Below are 20453 nucleotides of genomic sequence, written 5' to 3'. Positions count from 1 at the left end.
GACACTAACAGACCCAATTCATATAACCAGTCTTTCCCCGTGTTCGAACCCACCTCTATTAATTCAATAGCTTTGATATAGTAAAGCTTGAATGTAACGAGAACAACATTTTGCCTTCCTAACCCATTTTAGACCAATTAGATTTGAAGATTGGCTTTGAGAAAGTTTTATAAATAGCAGGATGTTTGCGGGGGAATCAATAGAGTCTTATTATGGCCGGATCACAGATATACTTCGTAAATGGTCAAATAATCAAATGCCAAATGCGTTTATATTGTCGATATTAATTAACGCTTTGCATCCACCAGAATTGAAAATGTTTGTAAAAGAGACTCGACCAGCTACGGTAGAGGCATTGTTGGCACGAGCAAAGGTGTGGAAAGAATGTCATTATGAGCAATTGTTAACAGTGGAGGCCACAATGATTCAAAGTTCAGGAAGCCAATAAATACAACCAGAAAATGTGTCGATGGATAATTATCCACAAATGACTGCCTCCAATGTGAAGAATGTTATGTTGCGAAAACCAATTAATGCTACACCACTCCAAGCAATAGCACCAATAACAATGACACCTTATTTTACATTGTCAACCTATCAACAATTGGAGTTGTTCACAAATGCGACTGTTAAAGATCCAAATGAAGCCTTATTATTAAATCTAACAAAGAAGATGGAAGAATTGGCCGTGAATTTGGCTAAAGATAAGGAGAAACGACATAAGCCTTCTAATACGAGACCTAATGTATGGTGTAATAATTGTAAGGGACAAGGTTATTTTGATATGGAATATCCATCACCTAGACAAACGGGTGTTCAATGTACATTTTGTGGAGGAAAGTACCTTATCCAAAACTGCTAGCATTTACAAAGGCAACAATAATTTAGTAATCAAACCATGATCCCACCGACTCAGTGGAAAGTCAATCAAGTTCAAATGAGAAATACGTATGGATGGAATAGAAATCGATCTAATCGACAAAATTGAACATTCAATAATTTTCAAAGTTCCAATTTTAATCAGAGGTCTGTATCAAACCCCCAAAACTACAGGAAGGAGCAGCAGAGGTATCAACAATATGCTCCACCAACATCATCGAACCAAGTATCCTCCGTACAAACGAGACAACCAAGATCATTTTCTAACTCTACATAGAACAAGCCTAGTAGGTATATACCGGTGGAGACACCCAATATGTTGGATGGAAGTGCAAGAAGACCACTTCGTTGTTTCCATTGTAGACAGATTAGTCATTATGCTAATGAATGTCTCAATCCCAGAGCCAATGATGATTATGCGCCAATGTGTACAAATTGCAAGCAGTTTGGACATACTTATCAGCAATGTAATGCTCCGTTCAATTTCAATAATCAAGATCAGTAGATCCAAAGCCAAAGAAAAATGGAGGAGATAAATCAAGGTCCTCAAGATTCACCAGTTCATCGGGTAGAAGTAGTCCAAGCTGTCCTTACAAGAAGTTAGCAAAAGGGGAAAGGACTAATTCAACATTTGGGTGGTCTTGAAGCGAAGAACCAATTGGACCCGATTATGGGGACATCCAATCCAGGTCTTGATATGGATCACTTACTCAGTATAATACCTGAATCGATTGTGCATCCCAATGAGGTCCTGATTACGAAGGCTTTGGTTTCTTGTCGAGCTGTTTTGTTCTCTATATAGTTTCAAAAAACGTCCTTTCCGTTGAAAAATCTTCTCAAAGGAGTGAATTCCAAGGAACGAATATCAGCCCAATTGAGAGAACAATCTTATTCGTTGAAAGAACCAATTTTACAGGCTCCATCAAACTTAGTTCCAGTAGCTTTACCAATTTATAATATAGAGAAAACCAATTTACCTGCATAGATGTTTAGGACTGAGAAGAAGAAACGGACATTGGGAATTACCACTAATATAGAATCATATGATATTCTAAAAGATTTGGGTACCATATAGTCCACGATCTCTATGAAGCAACTATTGGCGGTAGCACCTGAGTGCTGAACTATCTTGAATTTCTCATTAATTTGTTACAGATTTTGAAATAAAGAAATCCGATTAGTAAGTTTGAATCCCAATCTGGGTGCACCAACAATTGATGTCTCAATTGATGGAGTGATATTATCGAAAGTGCAAGTAGACAGAGGATCTAGTGTAAATCTTATGAATGCTGCTACAATGGAGGAGCTGGGTTTGAATCACTTATTGCTTACTATAGTAGTTTTGAGAATGGCTGACTCCAGTCGAGTTAAATCTATGGGTATTTTATGGAGTATTGATACAGTAATTGTTGGGATTACCTACAAAATTGATTATATTATTTTTTAATTACGAAGCTCTATATTATCATATCCAATTTTATTGGAGCAACTATGGTTGTATCAAGCTAAAGCTTGAAATGACTGGGGCCGTGGTACATTGATAATTGAAAAAGGTAATGATAAAATTGTGCTTCAAATATCCCATGTCTAATATCACGAAGAAACTCAAGTTGTCAGTTTAGAATTCATGTTGGATTATAAAGATGAGTCTACAAAAGAAGTAATTGGTGCACTTGACTCAATTTGTGCTGATACAAGGCAAGTTGTGGAGAACACTAGAATGAAATACCACTGCAGGGGACCAAGAGAGTACTTAGTTCCTCCAGATGTTATTGACGATTTTGATCATATGATTGCATATTGGATGAATAGACAGGATGTTAATTATGTTAATACTATGGAATAGGGGTTGGAAAGTTCTAATGTGTCGAATTTTATGAAAGATTTTGGAATTAGGCAAAACATTATTCTAGAGACTCTTGAAATTCTACAATGTCAACCAATTAATTTAGGTACAGGGGAGGCTCCCCAAATCATTCAAATTTACGACGATATAAAAGGCAAGGAGAAAGAAATTTGGATGGATTACTTTTTAATGCATAAAATTGCTTTCTCATGGTTGTATGCAGATTTGAAAGGAATTCCACCTGAAGTTTGTGAGCATCGAATTATATTGGAGGAGAATGCTACACTAGTACGGCAAAGGCAACATCGCCTTAATCTTAAATATTTCCTCATGGTGAAGGAGGAATTAGACAAGCTTCTTGCGGTTGATTTTATTTACCCAGTACCAAATAGCGAGTGGGTTTCTCCAATCGTGATGGTGCCGAAAAAGAATGAAAAAATCCGCATTTGTCAGGATTTCTGAAAACTTAATGCGACCACCAAGAAAGATTACTTCCCATTACCTTTCACGAACAGTATTGCGAGTCGTAAGCCGAGGTAAGCTTAGTGCTATCTCTTTGTTTTCTTTGCTTTTATTATTTGCTTATAAAGAATTGTGATTGAGAGAAGTATTGTTGAATTGATAGTCGTAGAATGGATTATGTGTTGAATCAAGATGGAAGTAGTAAGCATTGGTGTTTTGTAGTTTGATAATTGATTTCAGATAGCTAGAGTACAGTCAATTGTAACACTAATAGACCCAATTCATATAGCAGTCTTTCCCCGTGTTCAAACCCACCTCTATTAATTCAATAGCTTTGGTATAATGAAGCTTGAATGCAACAAGAACAACAAATTGCTTCACAAGTTGATAAAGTTTAAAAGATATCAAATGATATTTATAACAAATTTTAGTTTATATTGTGGATAGAGCTAGTAGATATGCTTTTTAAGTCATTAATAAATTCATATTCTTAATCAAGAAGTCATATAATTATTTGATGATCATAGCTCATCTAAAAATATTTAATTTAAAAATAAAAAAAACTTCATATACTTGTTTAACAAAATATACTTGTATATACTTATTTTAAAAAGAAAAATAACCTATTTTTTTCTTCTAAAATACATAAATAATTTTTAAAATTTTAATTGGATTTTAAAATATTTTATATTAGTAGTAATATTTTTATTTTTTCTATTCAACATATCAATAAATTTAATGTAATTGATATACATTTATACCCTTTATATTATAAATATTTCTTAGTTAATTTTTTAATGTATAAAAAATCTCTTTTTTTATGGATAGGTTTATATATATATATATATATATATATATATATATATTACATGCATTTTTTAGTTTAATTGCATAAGAACATTACTCAATATATATGTGGTGTATAGATCAATAAATAAATTTGTTTATCTATATAATATTTATTTCAATATTAACTAATATAATAAATATTTAAAATAATAGAGGTTTCAAATAATTATTAAATAATTGTTGTTCTATTGAAGCTTGAATTAATGTGTTTAATAAGTGTTATTTTTGCCATTTTATAAGACCACTTCTAAACTTTGCTACCACATCTTTTTTTGCTTTGATGCTTTCTTTTGCTTTGATGCTCTCTTGATAAAATCTTAAAGAAAATTTCTAAGTACAAATTAGATCTTTAACTTCTAATAGATTTGTCATGTAGACATTAAACTTCTGTCACAAGTTTTTTTACTTTTAAAACATCATGTTAGAAGTAAGCTATTACTTGATGTTTAGGCCACAAGTCTTGAGGTTATTAAAAAGCTTCTACAAAGCTTTCTTTATAGTTAGTATATATATAGTGAAAAGTGAGACCATCTTTATTGCATCAATGTCTTTTTTATAACCTATTCTTAGCTCGAGCCTTTGTAACTTCTTTTTTTTTGGCAATAGCCATTACAATTCTTTTTTATTTTATATATATTTTTTATTTTTCAAGAAGATATGAATGAATTATCTATTAAATTTTTTCTAAATTTACTTCCTTAATAATTTGACACAACTAATATTCATAATATTAAAGCTTAATCTTTCTTAATAAAAAAATAGATTACTAATTTTTCTTAAAGGCATCAAAGTATTCTAGAAGTTGTGAGATATCTTCTTCTAAATTATTATTATATTTTTAATATCATTTTTTTTTCTTTTTCTTTTTTTTGTTATGTAGAAATTTTAATGTCCTTATAAGTATAGAAAATTTCAAAGAGATGAAACATGTTATAGTATAGATGTAGGAAAAAATGAGAAATTTAATGCTTGTTATTTATCAAATTTGTCTATCACTTCAACCTTCATTAGGAATGATTAATTATAAAGATATAAAAATAATAGGAGTTTTTTCAAAAATTACACTATCTTTAATAATTCATATAAGTGCACTAACTTAGAAACTAAGAATTGATCTTTTAGAGAAGTTTAATGGCAATGAATCTAAGATTCAAAGATTCATTAACCAAATATAACTTTTTATTTAACTCCAACCTCTTAATTATGCAATCAAAGTATCTTACATTAAATTTATTAAATTTTATTTAGTAAATTATATCTTTTTTGATTATTATTATTATTAGAATAATAAGTTTCTATATTAGATAACTTAGATAAGTTTTTGATAAAATTTTGATCTATGTATGAAAAACAAGATGTAACTTCTACAACATTCAATAAAATCTAAATTTTATTGTAACTTACTTTATTTGTGTTAATATATACACTATAATTTTATCAATTAGCAATTGATATCAAGTAAAATAATGATATGTTTACTAGTCAATTTCTTTATGAGTCATAATATGATGCAAAAAAGTTGTTATTTAGTTTTTCTTAAATTTTAAATTTTGACTTAAGCTATTGATTTTTCTATCAAATATAAAAATAGAATTCTAAACTTTTAATCAAAAAGTTGTATGTATGCACTAAAAGGCTTCTATACTTCTATTACAAATACTTCTATTAATAAATATATATAATGAAATATAGAATATATTCAAATTGATGTTATATGTTTTAAATACCTTATAATATGAGAGAGAACTTGAAACTAACAAGAAGGATTGTGCCTATAATATAAAGAACCAAAATATACTATTAAATAATATTTTAATAATAAGTAGCAAAAAATCACAAAACAAAGAGTGTCATTTAAAATAAAGATAATATATAAAAAAATAAGTTTGCTTAATAATGACGGATATCATACAAGTAGATTCTTATATTCTATCACCTTATAGAGACCTTGTTTTATCTTTTAAATCTTTTACTTACTTTTTAGTTTAAGTCTATTTATAATATAATAATCTTAATATAGCTATCTTTGCCTTATAAGCTTCAAATATCCTTGCTTGTTTTTATGACAGAAAAATTTCTAAATGTTGTAAGATATTATTAATACAAAAAATCAAACATGAATATTTAGAATTTATAGAAAGGTAACTTTTACCTTTAAAAACCAAGTTAGTAGAAATATTTGTAAAAGATCATACAAATCTAGTAGTATTTAATATTATAAAATTTTTAACTAATTTTCTTATTTTAGAATTATTGTTGTTAAAAAAATATAATCTTTAGATAGATAAGATATCTTATTGTTTCAAATTTCTTCTTATCTTATATATATGTATATAAGTAAAAAATAAAAATATATCATATATTTAAAAAAATAAAATTTGTGCTTGTAAGAAATAAGATATTTATATAAGTTATAAACAAAAAATATATTTTTAAAAAATTTATATAACACCAAGTATTCATTCAAATAGAGGTTGTAGTAGAATCTTGAAACATTATAGAGAATATTAAGATGTATTGAAAAAAATAATTATTAATGTGTTATCAAAATACTAATCATATGATTATGCAATATATCTTTAAGAAAGAACTCAACCACCTTTTGCACCTATTTACAACTTGTTGCAAAATAAAATTATTGCTTTGAGAAATTACAAATATATTGATAAAAATCTTTTAAAATTTACTTTATTTAATATCCAAAATTTTCTATAGATATGCCCATCTTCTTTGTGAAGAAAAAAGATGGATCCTTGCAAATCTATGTAGATTATTATGGACTCAATAAATTCAATATTAAGTATTCTTATCCCTTATTTTTATTATTAAAGCTTTTGAATTACTTGAATAAACTTAAGATTTTCACTAAGATAGACTTACAAGACGTTCTTGATTTGTTATATATTTAATAAATAAACAAATAGAAGATTATATTTTAATTTAGACATGGCTACTTTAAACATAATGTCCTATAGGGTTACAAATGCGGGAACATATCCATTCTTTATATTACACAAGGAACAGATTGGTAGCATTCAGGTAGATGGGTTACCTGTAGAGGGTAGTTCGTGAAGGCTGGTAAAAACTTCTGACCGCAGTACAGATGGAAGAAGATAACAAGGATCGGAATCGGAAGCAAAAAAGGAGTTGAAGCGGCTGCTTTCTTAACGGAGAACAAACCCATTAGGGTTGTGTTTGATGATTAGAATGATAATGATGTTGCGATGGATAAATGGCCAAAATGACGCTGCACGCTCATATCTGGGTTCATAAACGTTCATGACCTGGTCGAAAATCAAGACCAATTTTCAGCGCGACGACTGCATACCTACAGCGTAGGATTATCTGTTCGAAGTACGTCCTTCAGATATAAATTTATCTTCTGTACATCAAATATATATTTGAAACATCAAATGATGAGTCAGTTCTGATACCTTCTGATGTGTAACATCGTCCATACCAGAGAGATGACACCACTCGATCAACACATCTTTAGAGTTAAACGAGAAACACAAATAAAAATAGCCATATAAATTAGCATCGCACAACTTCAAAGAGGGATTCAAAGTTTAATCCTTACCTGATTTCGATACACAAGGTAGCCGAAAGCGAAAAATATGCACAGGAATGGTAGTATTAGAGGCGAGATGATTGCATAAACCAGACCGAGTAAAAAAAAAAAAAAAAAAAAAAAGACTCAATAGATCCAGAATAACTGTGTGATCAGGCGGCGAAGCAGGAAGAATTTTCATTTGATCCTTCTCAGATTGTACGAAGATGACATGGGCAACATGATACCTCAACAATGGACAGAGCCGAAGAATCTCAGCACCAGTGTTTGCCCATCCATCCACCAGTATATATGTCATAAAAAAAGTAGCTTTAATCGGAATTGAAATTCCAAAAGCCTTGGGTATTCATATCAACATAAGCACAAACGAATAAATAGAGATAAAAACAATCACAAGAAGCACCCTGTGCTGCAGAGAGCTATTGAAATCCCAAAAGTTCAAACAACGATGGATTTTTTTATCAAAGCTGTAAATTCTGAGTTTTATGATGAGCTAATATGCATGTGTCAGTCGAATTAGCATAACATAAAAAGCTTAGAAGGGTGGCGTGGCTCACGTTGTTGGTGCTGCAATGTACTGCTTCAGCTGCTCAATCAGAGACCCGATAATAGCATTACCAAAAAACACGTGTACCAACACAAATACATAGTTCTTCAAAGCCGCATACTTATCTATTTTGAATATGAAATGTGGCCTTCAAACTTCGTAAGTATTCTTAGTAGCGGAGGTAGACACTTTACAGTAACAATTCTCAGAAGGAGCCTCGGAAGATAGCCTTGAAAGAAGGACCTAACGATGTTCCTGTAGGGTTCAAAACATACATCAGAAGCCAACATTCTTTGAACAGGAACGAAAAGGAGGAAAGAATTTTTGTTAGAACCAACAAAAACTTGACGGAGTAGGGTCACTGATGCTGAGAAGTGGCATTCATTAATCGACAACAACAACTAGGTGAGGTAAATTTATCAGTGGAACATGGGCTTGAGGAATGGGAAATACTTGATGAGAGTGTCAAGATTTGCCAATGATTGCACGAATGCAACCGGAATAAAGAAAAATAGTATGAGGGAGACCACGACTATATTCACTACGAGGCGGTACGCGTTCAATTGCATGCAAGTAAGAGTCTGACTTCTCCAATAAACATCACGAGGCTCGGGAGCCCACTCTGTCACTCACTCCATACGATCTCTACTTTGTTGGGTTTGCGCACAGACTGAGGCTCCCCAGCATGTGTTAAAGGAGACAAAACCAGCTTTCATAACATGCTCTTCGCGACATAATACGTTGGTAAGCTCACCCTAAATCTGTAACAGAAGACAACGGCAAGATATTTTTCAGGTTCTCAAAGTGATGCTATGTAAAATTCAAGGCACAAAAGAGGACAATAAATGGAGTAGCTCAAAACTGGTGAGGGTTCACTTAATAATCAATCTGCATCACCCTCATCTTCTAGGAACTAACTGCAAGCTTATGACATTGCTGAGCGTCCACAATGACGTTCAACTATTTTAGAGTAAAAGAATTATCAGTTTACAGAATGTCCTTAAGTATTTGTCAATAATGATTATTATATATACTCGCCTCTTTTTGTAGCCGAACAATCTGGCCTGTATAAAATGCAACAGCATCTGATTTCGCCACGCATAAATGGTACCAGTGCTTTTGCAATGTGAAATATCAACCATGAGATACATGATCGTGTACAAAGTAATCAAGAGTCAATGGTCCAATATAAATCGTCACTTCATTCACATCCAAAAAGTGTTGAAAGAAATTGGGGCAGTTGGTAATTGAAGCCTGCATTCACGACAATAGCCTACTTGAAATTTACCTTAACTATAGGCCGAGGAGCATGAGGAAAAGCAACTAAGTGTTTGTTGATTAGATCTAAGTCACCTTGATATTTCTCCAATTTCTTTACGAGCTTTGTCAGTTTCCTAGCATCATATAAACCTGCAGCATATATAATGCTCTTCACGAATTGTCTTGAGAAGGTACTGAAACTTAAGACCAAGACAAGATGATTGGAGAGAAGCGGAATGATTGACAAGCTGACACTAAAGCTACATTTCAAAAGTTGAATATTCGAAGCACATGACAAACAGGACATATCTCGCAAGCAACCTTCCACTAACCAGAGAGAGATGGAGGGAGAGAACCTAAGATATCGACCCTTATCCACAAATAATTTCCTCACTGCAAATAAGTAGAATTGGAGGGCACGTGATCTCTGAAAAAGCTGCATATGATGATTTTGACAACAAAATTGAACAAAAATTTAATATCACGCAATGATCCAGTCATAACCCCGCAAGGCATGAGAGTGTCAACGATTTATGAATTTAGTAGCCGAAGGCGCATTGCATTCAAATAAGAGTACCTAGTGAGTACAATAATGGTCAGGATAAATTTCTTGGAAAAACTCCTGAATTTTCTTTCCCGTAGGTTTACTTTCGTCTTTGGGCACATGCCTTACCAACACCTGGATATGGCAAAAAGAAGATGTCTATGAATTTGATGAAACATTCTCATAAAAGTAGAGCGCTCAATGATCTCTCCTTCTCTAATACGCCAGGCAGATGATACCCAATCTAAAATATACGAATAGCTTCTCCAACTGGATTCATGTTGATTTTGATCGCTTGAAGTCACTAGATCATCCACATGCTCCACCTGACCTTCAAAGTATCGTCGTGGGTAATAGACCCGAAAATTCAAGGGCAACTTCTTTAGTACTACATAAAAAATCAAGGACGCCACTGTTACCACCACGTTGATCCACAGTGCCGTCAAGAGATCTTATTCTGTTGATTCTGCCATGTCAACATTGCATGAAATCAAAGGTCTTTCGCACGATCTCTTGTCTTTGTAAGGTAAAGAGTTTGGTGTCGATTCAGTGAAGTGAAATTGAAGAAGTCAAAGTCTTCCACGGATAGGTAAGCCGTCTAAGCTCAGGTCTGTAATTGTAAGCCATTTCTGCACTGCACATTGCAAATACAGCGATCCAAGTCCTAGTGATTAATGACCACTTCATAGCCCGTGCATATCACAATTTTGCTGCGAGCTTCAAAATATGCCATTAGCTGGCCTCTCTTTGAACATCAAATCAAGAAGCTGCAAAAGAATGAGGACATGAAGATGGTTTGAGTATGAGTTCTAGTTCTGCAGCTTTGGTGTAAACGCTAAAGAGGAGCACTGTTTCAACAACCATATCACAATCTTCACTTTATTGGATCTTGCAATTATGCGATCACTTTTGGAGTCACAAATACACGCTTTGATACAAAAGTGATTGGTCGTGCAGTAATCCAACTGGAATAATCTAAAACCGTACAAATCTAACTTCAAGGAAATACACTTCACAAGTAAAAGAATTCGGTGATCGAAATTGTCTTACTACTCCAAATTAAGAAAAAAATACACATTCACAACGGTAACCTGGCCCCAATTCTTAATGCCAGATCCAAATTGAGTATTTATCGACTCAAGTCCTAGCTCCAATTCGCTTCAAGTAGACCATCCTGAATCTCAAAGGGGCAACAAAAGGAGCGTACCATGGGTTGCCATCCATGTTTACGCTCAGCAATCTCGGTAGTATTGCGCATGAAGCCCTAACGACAGAGCTGACACGCCTACGCTGTGAAGATTGCCGTTATTGTTCACTTCCATCACATCTGTCACACGTTGAAAGATAGATTAATTTCCATGTCCATGGAAGGATGTAGGTATCTACACAATGAAGGCACCTGCTCATGCGTACGACCTTAACCTAAAGATGTTTCGAGCATCTGAAAGCTGGACTAAAACAACACACGCCATTAACTGCAGTTTTGCTGTTGCGTGCTTATCAGATGTAGAAGCATGGAAAAACCAGACATCCTCCAAACCCGCCAAACAAAATAATACACATACATGCTCCAATCTTCGGAAGCTAAATCACAACCAACAACACAAAACATGCACACACACACACACAGGCCCACGCTGTACAAAACTTTTGCAACACGGCACCGGCCTTAACTCCTACACATGCAAACATACAGCAATCGAACTGACATCAACCTTTGAGAGCAACTTCACACTCCACTCAAACCCCTCTCAAACTCCACTCAAACTCCACTCACGCTTCGATTACAAGCGCCACGTCTGCATGACAGCTTTCAACTGGCAACCCCACATGACATGAATCCGCCTTGCAGATTTGCATCGACAACTTCAATTTCACACGCCACATGGCTGCCTGATCATAAGCACCAACAACAACGCCCACTACCTGCAGGAGCAGCAACACGCCATTCATGCATCAAGCCCAGCCAGTGATTGGAAACTCGCAACTTCTTATCAGAGATCAGTCCTACGGAGCGGCGCAACATATAAAATGCACTCTATCATCTCCCTCGGGGTCTTGTAATGCCCTGCTGCTGCTGCTCCATCTGCTGCGAATCAGATTCCCACCCATCTATGGGAATCGTGGCGCATCCATTGTGTGTTTTCGGTAATGCAGTCCATGCGTTTTAAAATCAGGTTTGCGTAGGAATTCCTGGAGTTGTGAGGTAGATAGACTGAGTGTTGGGTCGTTGCTCATCCTGAGATAAATCTTAGACGCCCGGGTTCTTGCTGTATTGTTTGATGTATTAAATGCGAGGTGATAATATCCCATTAATGTGATGGTAACAACGACGTAAAATCAAAATACATTCGTCAACTGCAGGGTTCGAACCTGCGCGGGGTGACCCCAACAGATTTCAAGTCTGTCGCCTTAACCACTCGGCCAAATTGACAGATGCATCTACCACATAACGGCAAGAAAATTTGAATGATTTTCTCCAATCAATAGACTGACCAGATTACCTAAGCAAGCCTGTTCTTGGGATTACCGAATGGACAGCCCATTTCGGTTCGAGATTTCACTACAATACCACGGTGTTGCCAATGAGGTCCCTAAGCCCTAAACTAGGACTGTCGTCTGTAGTCTACAACTCAACCAAACCAGTGCCCAGAATCGCATGCCTGAGACAGAAACGTGAGAACAGAATGATGTATTATGTTTTGATAGCAGCAGCCAACGTTTTTTTTTTTTCTTTTTTTTTTTTGTTTTGAGGTTCGGATCCTTGACCAGCTTCAGGAACAAAACTTAGAGTTAAAGTGATACTTTGGAAATGCTACGCAGTCTCTTCAGTAGACATAGGGTTGTAAGCTCTGAGTGTATTACTTTAGGCTGGGGTTTCACGATGATTGGTCAAGCAGATGTTCTTCAACTTATCGGCAGCCTCTTCCTCCACTCCGTACTGCAAAACGTGAACAGGTTGTGTATACACAGAAATGCAGAATTGCGAGATCGATGATTGTCGGGTAATTATCTCACTCTCAACTGTGCTGACTCCAACCGCTTTCTCACAGCCTCATTCGATGGATGAGTGGCTGCCAAGGTTTTTATGGGTGGTCACCACTCCTTACAGACGTTGCTGACTTATTAAAGAGAAAAAAGAAAAAAACTCTAAACACCAGTACACAGTAGCACCAGTCCAGGAAACGTAAAGAAAGATCTCTAGCTCGCAACACAACCCAGGGAAATGCATGCAACAAAAAAACTCCACATAAACTTTCCGCATCTAATTCCTTCACGTCTAGACACCACAAAACGCAAAATGGCAAGAAAACCGACCATCTCTGCAATTTCAGTGTCCGTCGTGAATGCAAGTAAAACAAACGCCACTTAAGCGAGAACACCGACGCAAACATCGTACAAAGCTTGGAGGAGGGTCAGCGTACCTTCTTAAGAACCCAACACGTATGGTGATGAACGCGCGCCAGCAGCGACCGAATGGACTCAGGATCCTCAACTTCACTATACGTTACGAAATTCTCACGCGCATACTGGGCGTAGTAGCCGCGACTGGGAGGAGGCAACCGCTTCACAAGCTTCAGCACCTCCCTGTACGCCTGCTTCACAGCCTGACTCATGGTTCTCAATCCTCAATTCCAACTAACTCTCGGCCGCACCACGATATCAACCTCGCTCTCCGTCTATGTCCCTACAACTCGCTTCTTAGATGTCTGGGCGCTCTCTTTTACTTCTTAACAATGCCCAAGGTTGAAACATTCTTCAGAGACTGTGGAAGGGCTTGCACCCAAGGCCAATCTTCATCCACATTCCGTGCTCATCCCAATTTGGCATTACCTCCCTTCTGTCGACCTGCCACCGAACTAGCTGCATCCTGTGTGCTCCTGGTCGCCGCTATGGTATTGAGGGACGAAATAGTCACCGCTCATTGTGGACAGCCAAAGCCACCGCAAGAAAACTTATCTGATACGGCATGTTTGAATGGAAAATGAACAAGACGTGGTTTGACATCAAGGAAAAGTAGGCAGGATGAAAGAATGTAAGAGGTCCTGGATTACGAGAAAACTGCATTAGCAGCTGGCACAGCACAACTCAGCTAATGAAATCTTGTGATGTACGTAAACAGGTTCTTTCACTAGATTGTCAAGAGTGTTACATTAGGAAGGTGATGTTTTGAAATCTCCAGCTGCAAGGAACTAGAAGGATGCTTTACCACTAAGGAGATTGTAGATACTAAAAGGAATAGCACCCGTAAATTCTAAGATCTAATTCTGCTGACGAAATCTTAACATGATCGGGTTCCAGCTCACTAAATTCCGACGTGGGAGAACACCCATTGTCTTGAATGGCCTGATTGCATGTAGTTGAGACATTGAGAGGCTTGTAACTACTTCAACTACGGAAGAAACTATGAAAATTTATTCCTAAACTCACACTTGTAAAAACCATCTATTATTGCTGAGCATCAGGCATATTTGCTTGTGAGACCTTTTGATTTGGTGGAAGCTCCTCTTTCACCATTGTCCAAAATACTGCCGTATATCGGTTCTGCAAACAGAAAACATACATTGACTCGGAGATGCTCAATGAAATGTTCTGAAGTCTTCTAAATAACTCATGCCCCACTTTCTTAGCAAGTGAAAAAACGGAGGAACAGCTTTCTACGAATGTCCATCTCTAAATGTACCTGCATCATGGACCGACGATTGGCGGTGTATGTTGTTTCTATGAATCTCTCACTCTGCACATCCAGTGGCCAAAGTTTACAATCTACCAGTCAATATCTCTAACGACGAACTTCTGAAATATCTAAGACCATAGGTGACCCTCTAAAAGCATGATTCGAACGGGAAATGTGAATCTTACAAAAACAAAAACCCGGATATACTCAAAACATCCAATCCTAAAATCCTCAATCCTCCAACTTAAACCTCATAAACTAAAGATTAACATATTGCAAGCAAAAAACATCGAATAAGATATCTCTCGGCCTAATGCAATCAGTGACCATGTCTTCCTGGTGGCACGGACGAAGTAGATTAATGAAATTTCCAGCAAGACTTGTATACAGCAATAAAGACAGTGTGCCCGAAGCTGCATACCTTAAGAACTAAGCCGAACCTTGCAGCTACCTTTTTCACATCTTCCAAGCTGAGCTCTATAGACATTTCCTGCACCTCTAAATAAAGTTTGTGTTAACTAACAATGAGAAGTAAAACCTTCTGAATTTATAAAGCTATATTCAAGCGCTGAAATTTTTACGGGGAATGCCTAGTTGAAGGCCATGTTACGATTCCGCACAGCGATGTGGAACAAGAGAAATTTTTGAACTGGAAATTTAGCCATTCAGGCTTCGACTTAATAATCAAAAAATACATGCTACGTATTTTACACTTATGCAATTGATCACGTTCAAAAGAACTTGCATTCCTACTACAGTATAGATTTATCGCTAATGAACTTGCCACCAGCCAAATATATCGAGGCCGAAGAACTGACCTCTTCTGGAGAGTACGACTCAGCGAAATGATAAAGCAAGGGGCCCAAATTTATCCAGATCTGCACCATTTCATGTTAGATTGCCAATGTAGAAGCAAATACACGCCAACCATATCACATCCTGGTCATATCAACTCAATGTGAACAGAGGATTGACTCCTGAAACATACCCCGCCAGGCTTGAGACAAAGAGCTATCACTTCCAGGTACTCCACAATATTGTGAGCAGTGTCAATGAAGAAACAAGTTGCAACAGCATCCCATGCACCTGCAGTATCGTTCCAAGAACCATATATATATCAAACAATATGACACATAAATTCATAAAAAGAAACTTTTAAAATGGTGGGCTCAAATTAGCGTCCATCTGATTTCCGGGCATAACACCAGTTCACTGCAATTTGATAATTACACACCTGCCTGACTTGGATGACTGTAGACCTCAACAAAATCCCCAGCACACATTGAGAATCCCTCCGTTATCCCTGCACTGATCCACGATAACAACATGAGATAATTGCTCGCAGGAAGGCCTACAACAGTATCCTTAGTAAATAATCTTCGCGTGAAGGGCACTAGAAGCAACATTTAAGATGATGTCCTGGACCCATAACCTGGAAGCATAACAGTCACTTCAACAGTCTTGAAACTAGACAAATGTCTACTACATTCAATATCTAATTAAAATAACGAACCCCAAAGTCAAACAAGTAACACTAACCTTCCCGGATGAAGATCTGGGATGTATACAGCCCGCAATTGGTCGTTGTCTGACAAACTGTTGCAGTTGCTGTGCATCCATGGGTGTAGAGCCCATTCTAATGGCTGGTCAGTTCTGGTCCACCAACCACCCTAGTCAAAAGCTGTTCATATGAACTCTCTTAACACAGGTAGTGCGGGATTAGCAAAATTTCACAACTAAGCCTCTATATCAGCAACCTATTAAAAGCAGATGCATTCTAAAAACATATTTATATGAACAGAGATGTGCATATCCAAACTGCAAAGGAAATTAAGAAAAAAAAGTGAACAGACTTACTGGTTTAGAATAAAGCTGGAGCATATAAGCATGTAATATGAGAACTCGTTTCCTTGAGCGATAAAACCTGTATTAAAGAAGCAGATACATATAGATAATGAAAATTTTAGAGGAAAGTAAAATTGAGGAAAGAAAGCATTAATGCAAATAATTCAATCTTGCTATGAGCCCCCCAGCTACTTATCTGAACCAAAATGAAAATGAAGCAATAGTGAAATAACATACCAAGACGAGAAATTTCACAGGCCAACCGACCAAGTCCTGCTCCAGGAACCAAGCAGGTAGGGCGATGTCTGACAAGCAGAAATTCTAAACCATTTACTTTCAACTGCTTTATATAGCTGGAATGATGCTTGTACTTAACATCACAGCTTCCAAATTCACAAGGCTGAGATCTTTCAAAAAGAGATAACTGTTAACAATGATAAAAATCACTTAAACATGCCACTGGTCACCTACCTCAGATCCTTTCGATTAGGAAATAAGCGGTGGAGCTCCTCTAATATTGGCTGATAGCACTGCTCTCGTTCAAGTGAACCCTGACAAAAACGCAGGAGAAAAATTAGCGGTGAAGGGATAGGCTATGCAAAACATAGCTAAATGGATCCAGGTATGAAAGATTGAATGAACATCACCAAACTTTAAGTGGACTCAATGTTCGTGAGTGAGAAAAATTTGGCCAATGGAAAATGAAGCTACCTCTTCACCCCAGTCACGAACAATATTTCGAATAATACAGCGCACCTGGAAACAAAACCACCCAGGACCGCTTGATTCGCAAAATTTACGAGGTATACCAAAAGTATTATGTACATTCGATTGAGAACGAAAATCAGACCTTTGATTAATGCATCATGTTACAAATATCAAGTTGACTTTCTAAATTTCAACAAAGAAACAGGAAAATAAGTAAGAGTAAAGAGCATTTCAGACCTTGTCAACGTCGGCAGAAGGGACATGAAGCTGGAAGAATGGGTGACTCAGATCAAGAGGAACACGCCCCTAGAATGCACAGAACAAAGTGAGATATTTCAACATTATTCCACAGTAATCAATCAACTCGCCTATAGTAGACACATGAAATGCAAATAAATTAGGTTAGATCGCGTAAATTGACCTTAAACCCGGCATTCCTTAGTATCTGTAAATATCAGATTCAAAGCAGTAACGTTGGTTATCGTGACAGCTCATCCACAATTGACAGACTAGAATGACGAGTTTGAACGTAGAAAGAGAGAAACTGCGACAATTACGGGATTTAGTAAACCCACACATTCGCGAATGACATGAAAATGGATACCTGTGGAAAAAGTTTGGGAGACCCACTTGGGTGACCGTTCTCAGAGTTCTCTTTAAATGTACTCTCATAGTCTGTTTCATCATATGATAAGTTGCCATTCGCTCCTGCCGCTGCATTATGCTCCTTAGATAGCGCTTCGGATCGAGTGCAAGTCCAGTCATCACAAGAACGGACTGGACCTCGGGTGCCAAATGCATTAAGTTCAGGAGTTAGTAAATCCGTTTTGGGATCCTTGGCACTGAACTCTATAGCTTGCCGCTTGTTGGAGTTGGCAGACGTAACGGCGGAATCTCTGGATGGGCTTGAAAATGACTGAACTTCAATTGTGCTTTCATCCTCTCTAGAATACACACAGAACCAGCTGCATTAATTCTTTAGCTCAAAAGCCAATATTTCGTGAGGAATAAGAAATCGTCATAACTCAAAAAGACTGGTTGACCCAGCTTCACAAGTAAGATAAATATACCTTCCGCGACATCCAAAGCCCTCATGTGAATGCATCATTTTATCAGATTTTTGAAAACCGGATAATGCCTCATCAAAATCAGGGCCTGGTCCAGCATCCATCTCAAATGGAGGATCAAATGCCTGCGAAAAAGGATTAACATAAGAAATCTATACCTAATAATTTCTGCATTGATAGTCTACCAGATGATCATTGATTAAATTGAATTCGTATATTCGGTTGATTCTAGCCTAGGTTGAATCGTCAGCATTGCGAACCAGGGACCGCCAACAGACGAATCTGGTTCCATTACCAGAAAAGTTGCCATCCTAATCAAACCTTTGTCTCTTTCTGTATAAAAAGATAAGATAGATATTCAATCAAGAACCTAGCTGAACTGGTCATCAAAACCCTAAGCCTTGCATTGAAAACGTCTCTGAAGCAGTTCCAACGTACCTGAAGCATATTCATAATAAAATATGTATTGGTCTTGACACACCTGCAGATCATGCTTAAATTAATTCTGCGGGCTTCATGTTCTAGCGCATGCGATACTTCAGATTCAAGAGGAAAATTGTCATAAAAATTCATCAAAATTGAAGTAACGGTTCTTAGATGTTTCGAGGAACGGACATCAACTAATTTGATATTGAAAGGTACAAACAATCGGAAGGAGGATAACTACCTCCTTAAATTCTCGTACTTCTCAGGCATGTGAGGTAGCAATGTCTGTCCAAGAATGGGGAGAAGATAAATTAAAGCTCGAAAGCAACTGTGCCTGCCTAATGCTTGGATACAGATACAGTAGAGCAAAATAGTCTTAAACGAATAAGAAAAAAGAGATATAACTGACTTCGCCATACCATGTGATCCGGGCTCAACTTCATGTACGACCGCTCCCATCGTCTTATGTCTTCTTCCGCTGCCGCTGGATAACTGCACATGTGCCGAAATTCTGCATTTAGAGGAAAATAGTGCGGATCAAAGATTATTCAAACAGTTTCCGCGTTCCCAAAAACTTCATTAGGTGCAAACGTAACAAATAGAGACGTACGTAATTCTTAGACGGGCTAGGAGATCATCCACAGTATCAATTTAAGTCCACAAAAGTATGAAGTTTTAACTCGAAAAGTCCAATGAAGACTTAAGAAAATTGAGGTTGTCACGGAACCAAGCTATCAAAAGCTAGAATCTATCGCAAATCCTCATATTTACACCCCAGGACGAACAAAACATCTCCACATAACCATGATAGAGTTCTCACCATCAACACAGAATTCAGACTTCAGAAAATTCATTCTGAACTGCCATCCTAACTACATTTTCGACAAAACCGGCAATCAAACTCTAGAATTCAAGTAGAAAAAATAAATAAATAAATAAATAAAAAGCTCAGTAATTCGACCAAGGCCTATATACTCACTTGATATAGGCACTGATAACGCGACGCAACGCCTGAATCTCCAATTCCTCGTCCAACTTGCTCATTGGCTGGCCCATCGGTGGCTCCATCACAGCTATCACCAAAGTAAAAATAAACAAACAAACAAACAAACAAACACGACCAATGCCAATGCACACGGGGACGAGATTGCTGCACAGCACGCGCAGGCAACCTTAAAGAAAGAAGAGAATTAGAAGGTGATGAATCCCAAAGACAGAGGAAGCAGAGGTAGCAGGCAGGGGTAAGGGACAGAGAGGAAGGGAGATGAAAGAGGGAGAGAGAAAGAGAGAAGATGAGAATCATCAGATGAGTCCTAATCCTCCGCAGATGACACTCGCAAACCCCGCACTACACTGTGACATTGGAAACACACTCGCTCATTCACTCACTCACTCTGCCCCTCCTAAGTTAGCAGAGCAAAGCAATGCCGTAGCACCATCACCAGCACAATCGAATAGGACAACAACAACAGCAGGAGGGAGGAGCAGTAGGGGGTTTGCTTCCCCACTCCCTCCCAGCCTCCCTGCCTGCCGACGATTTCGTTCCACTCCACGACGTTCGTCCGACGGACATGTGACGTCGTGTGGGTCGTGACGGAATCAGCTCTTTCGTTCGCTGACTTCGCCTTCGCATTCTAAGGGTGGTGTCTGACGTTCCAAGTATGAAACACTACTCCCCTTTGTCCCTGTGGAACTTAAGAAAAGAAATCGAATTGTGATTATTCAACTATGACATACACTAGTGAATAGTTGTTAAAAGAATATACAAGAA

At 37.0% G+C, this 20453-nt stretch overlaps 2 protein-coding genes, 1 long non-coding RNA gene and 1 other non-coding gene across 11 annotated transcripts; all 4 read right to left on the bottom strand.

The window, feature by feature from the left end:
• Positions 1–4104: 4104 nt before the first annotated feature.
• On the bottom strand, positions 4105–9493 carry LOC149987549 (uncharacterized). Its single transcript, XR_016497935.1, has 3 exons — positions 8608–9493; positions 7471–8409; positions 4105–7320 (listed from the first exon to the last, which is right to left on the bottom strand). It is a non-coding gene; the product is annotated as an uncharacterized LOC149987549 (long non-coding RNA).
• A 450-nt stretch (positions 9494–9943) lies between these two features.
• LOC112294819 (LYR motif-containing protein PHYPADRAFT_186863) lies at positions 9944–13871 on the bottom strand. 7 transcript variants are annotated; one of them, XM_090243738.1, is made up of 4 exons: positions 13384–13715; positions 11736–11884; positions 11166–11285; positions 9944–10725 (listed from the first exon to the last, which is right to left on the bottom strand). In XM_090243738.1, exons 1-3 carry the CDS (start codon positions 13573–13575, stop codon positions 11264–11266), a joined length of 363 nt encoding a protein of 120 aa, XP_090099864.1. In that variant the 5' UTR covers positions 13576–13715; the 3' UTR covers positions 9944–10725; positions 11166–11263. The 7 variants fall into 7 exon arrangements, with proteins under 7 accessions (XP_090099864.1, XP_090099865.1, XP_090099866.1 ...); XM_090243739.1 differs by having other exon boundaries at positions 10453–10592; XM_090243740.1 differs by having other exon boundaries at positions 10466–10587.
• Positions 12311–12392, bottom strand: TRNAS-UGA (transfer RNA serine (anticodon UGA)). The gene has a single exon. It is a non-coding gene; the product is annotated as a tRNA-Ser (tRNA).
• A 199-nt stretch (positions 13872–14070) lies between the features above and the next one.
• Positions 14071–20152, bottom strand: LOC112294818 (uncharacterized). 2 transcript variants are annotated; one of them, XM_024545694.3, is made up of 18 exons: positions 19662–20152; positions 19102–19174; positions 18924–18967; positions 18695–18737; positions 18260–18381; positions 17794–18133; positions 17427–17495; positions 17193–17237; positions 16953–17032; positions 16719–16786; positions 16494–16560; positions 16176–16289; positions 15871–15944; positions 15625–15722; positions 15455–15514; positions 15058–15126; positions 14643–14696; positions 14071–14503 (listed from the first exon to the last, which is right to left on the bottom strand). In XM_024545694.3, exons 1-18 carry the CDS (start codon positions 19748–19750, stop codon positions 14408–14410), a joined length of 1605 nt encoding a protein of 534 aa, XP_024401462.1. In that variant the 5' UTR covers positions 19751–20152; the 3' UTR covers positions 14071–14407. The 2 variants fall into 2 exon arrangements, with proteins under 2 accessions (XP_024401462.1, XP_024401463.1); XM_024545695.3 differs by having other exon boundaries at positions 19102–19193; positions 19662–20136.
• Positions 20153–20453: the final 301 nt, after the last annotated feature.

Source organism: Physcomitrium patens, chromosome 17 (genome assembly GCF_059467195.1).
Source record: "Physcomitrium patens ecotype Gransden chromosome 17, ASM5946719v1, whole genome shotgun sequence".
In the NCBI taxonomy this organism is placed as follows: domain Eukaryota; kingdom Viridiplantae; phylum Streptophyta; class Bryopsida; order Funariales; family Funariaceae; genus Physcomitrium; species Physcomitrium patens.
This window is presented reverse-complemented; position numbering and strand designations above follow the sequence as displayed.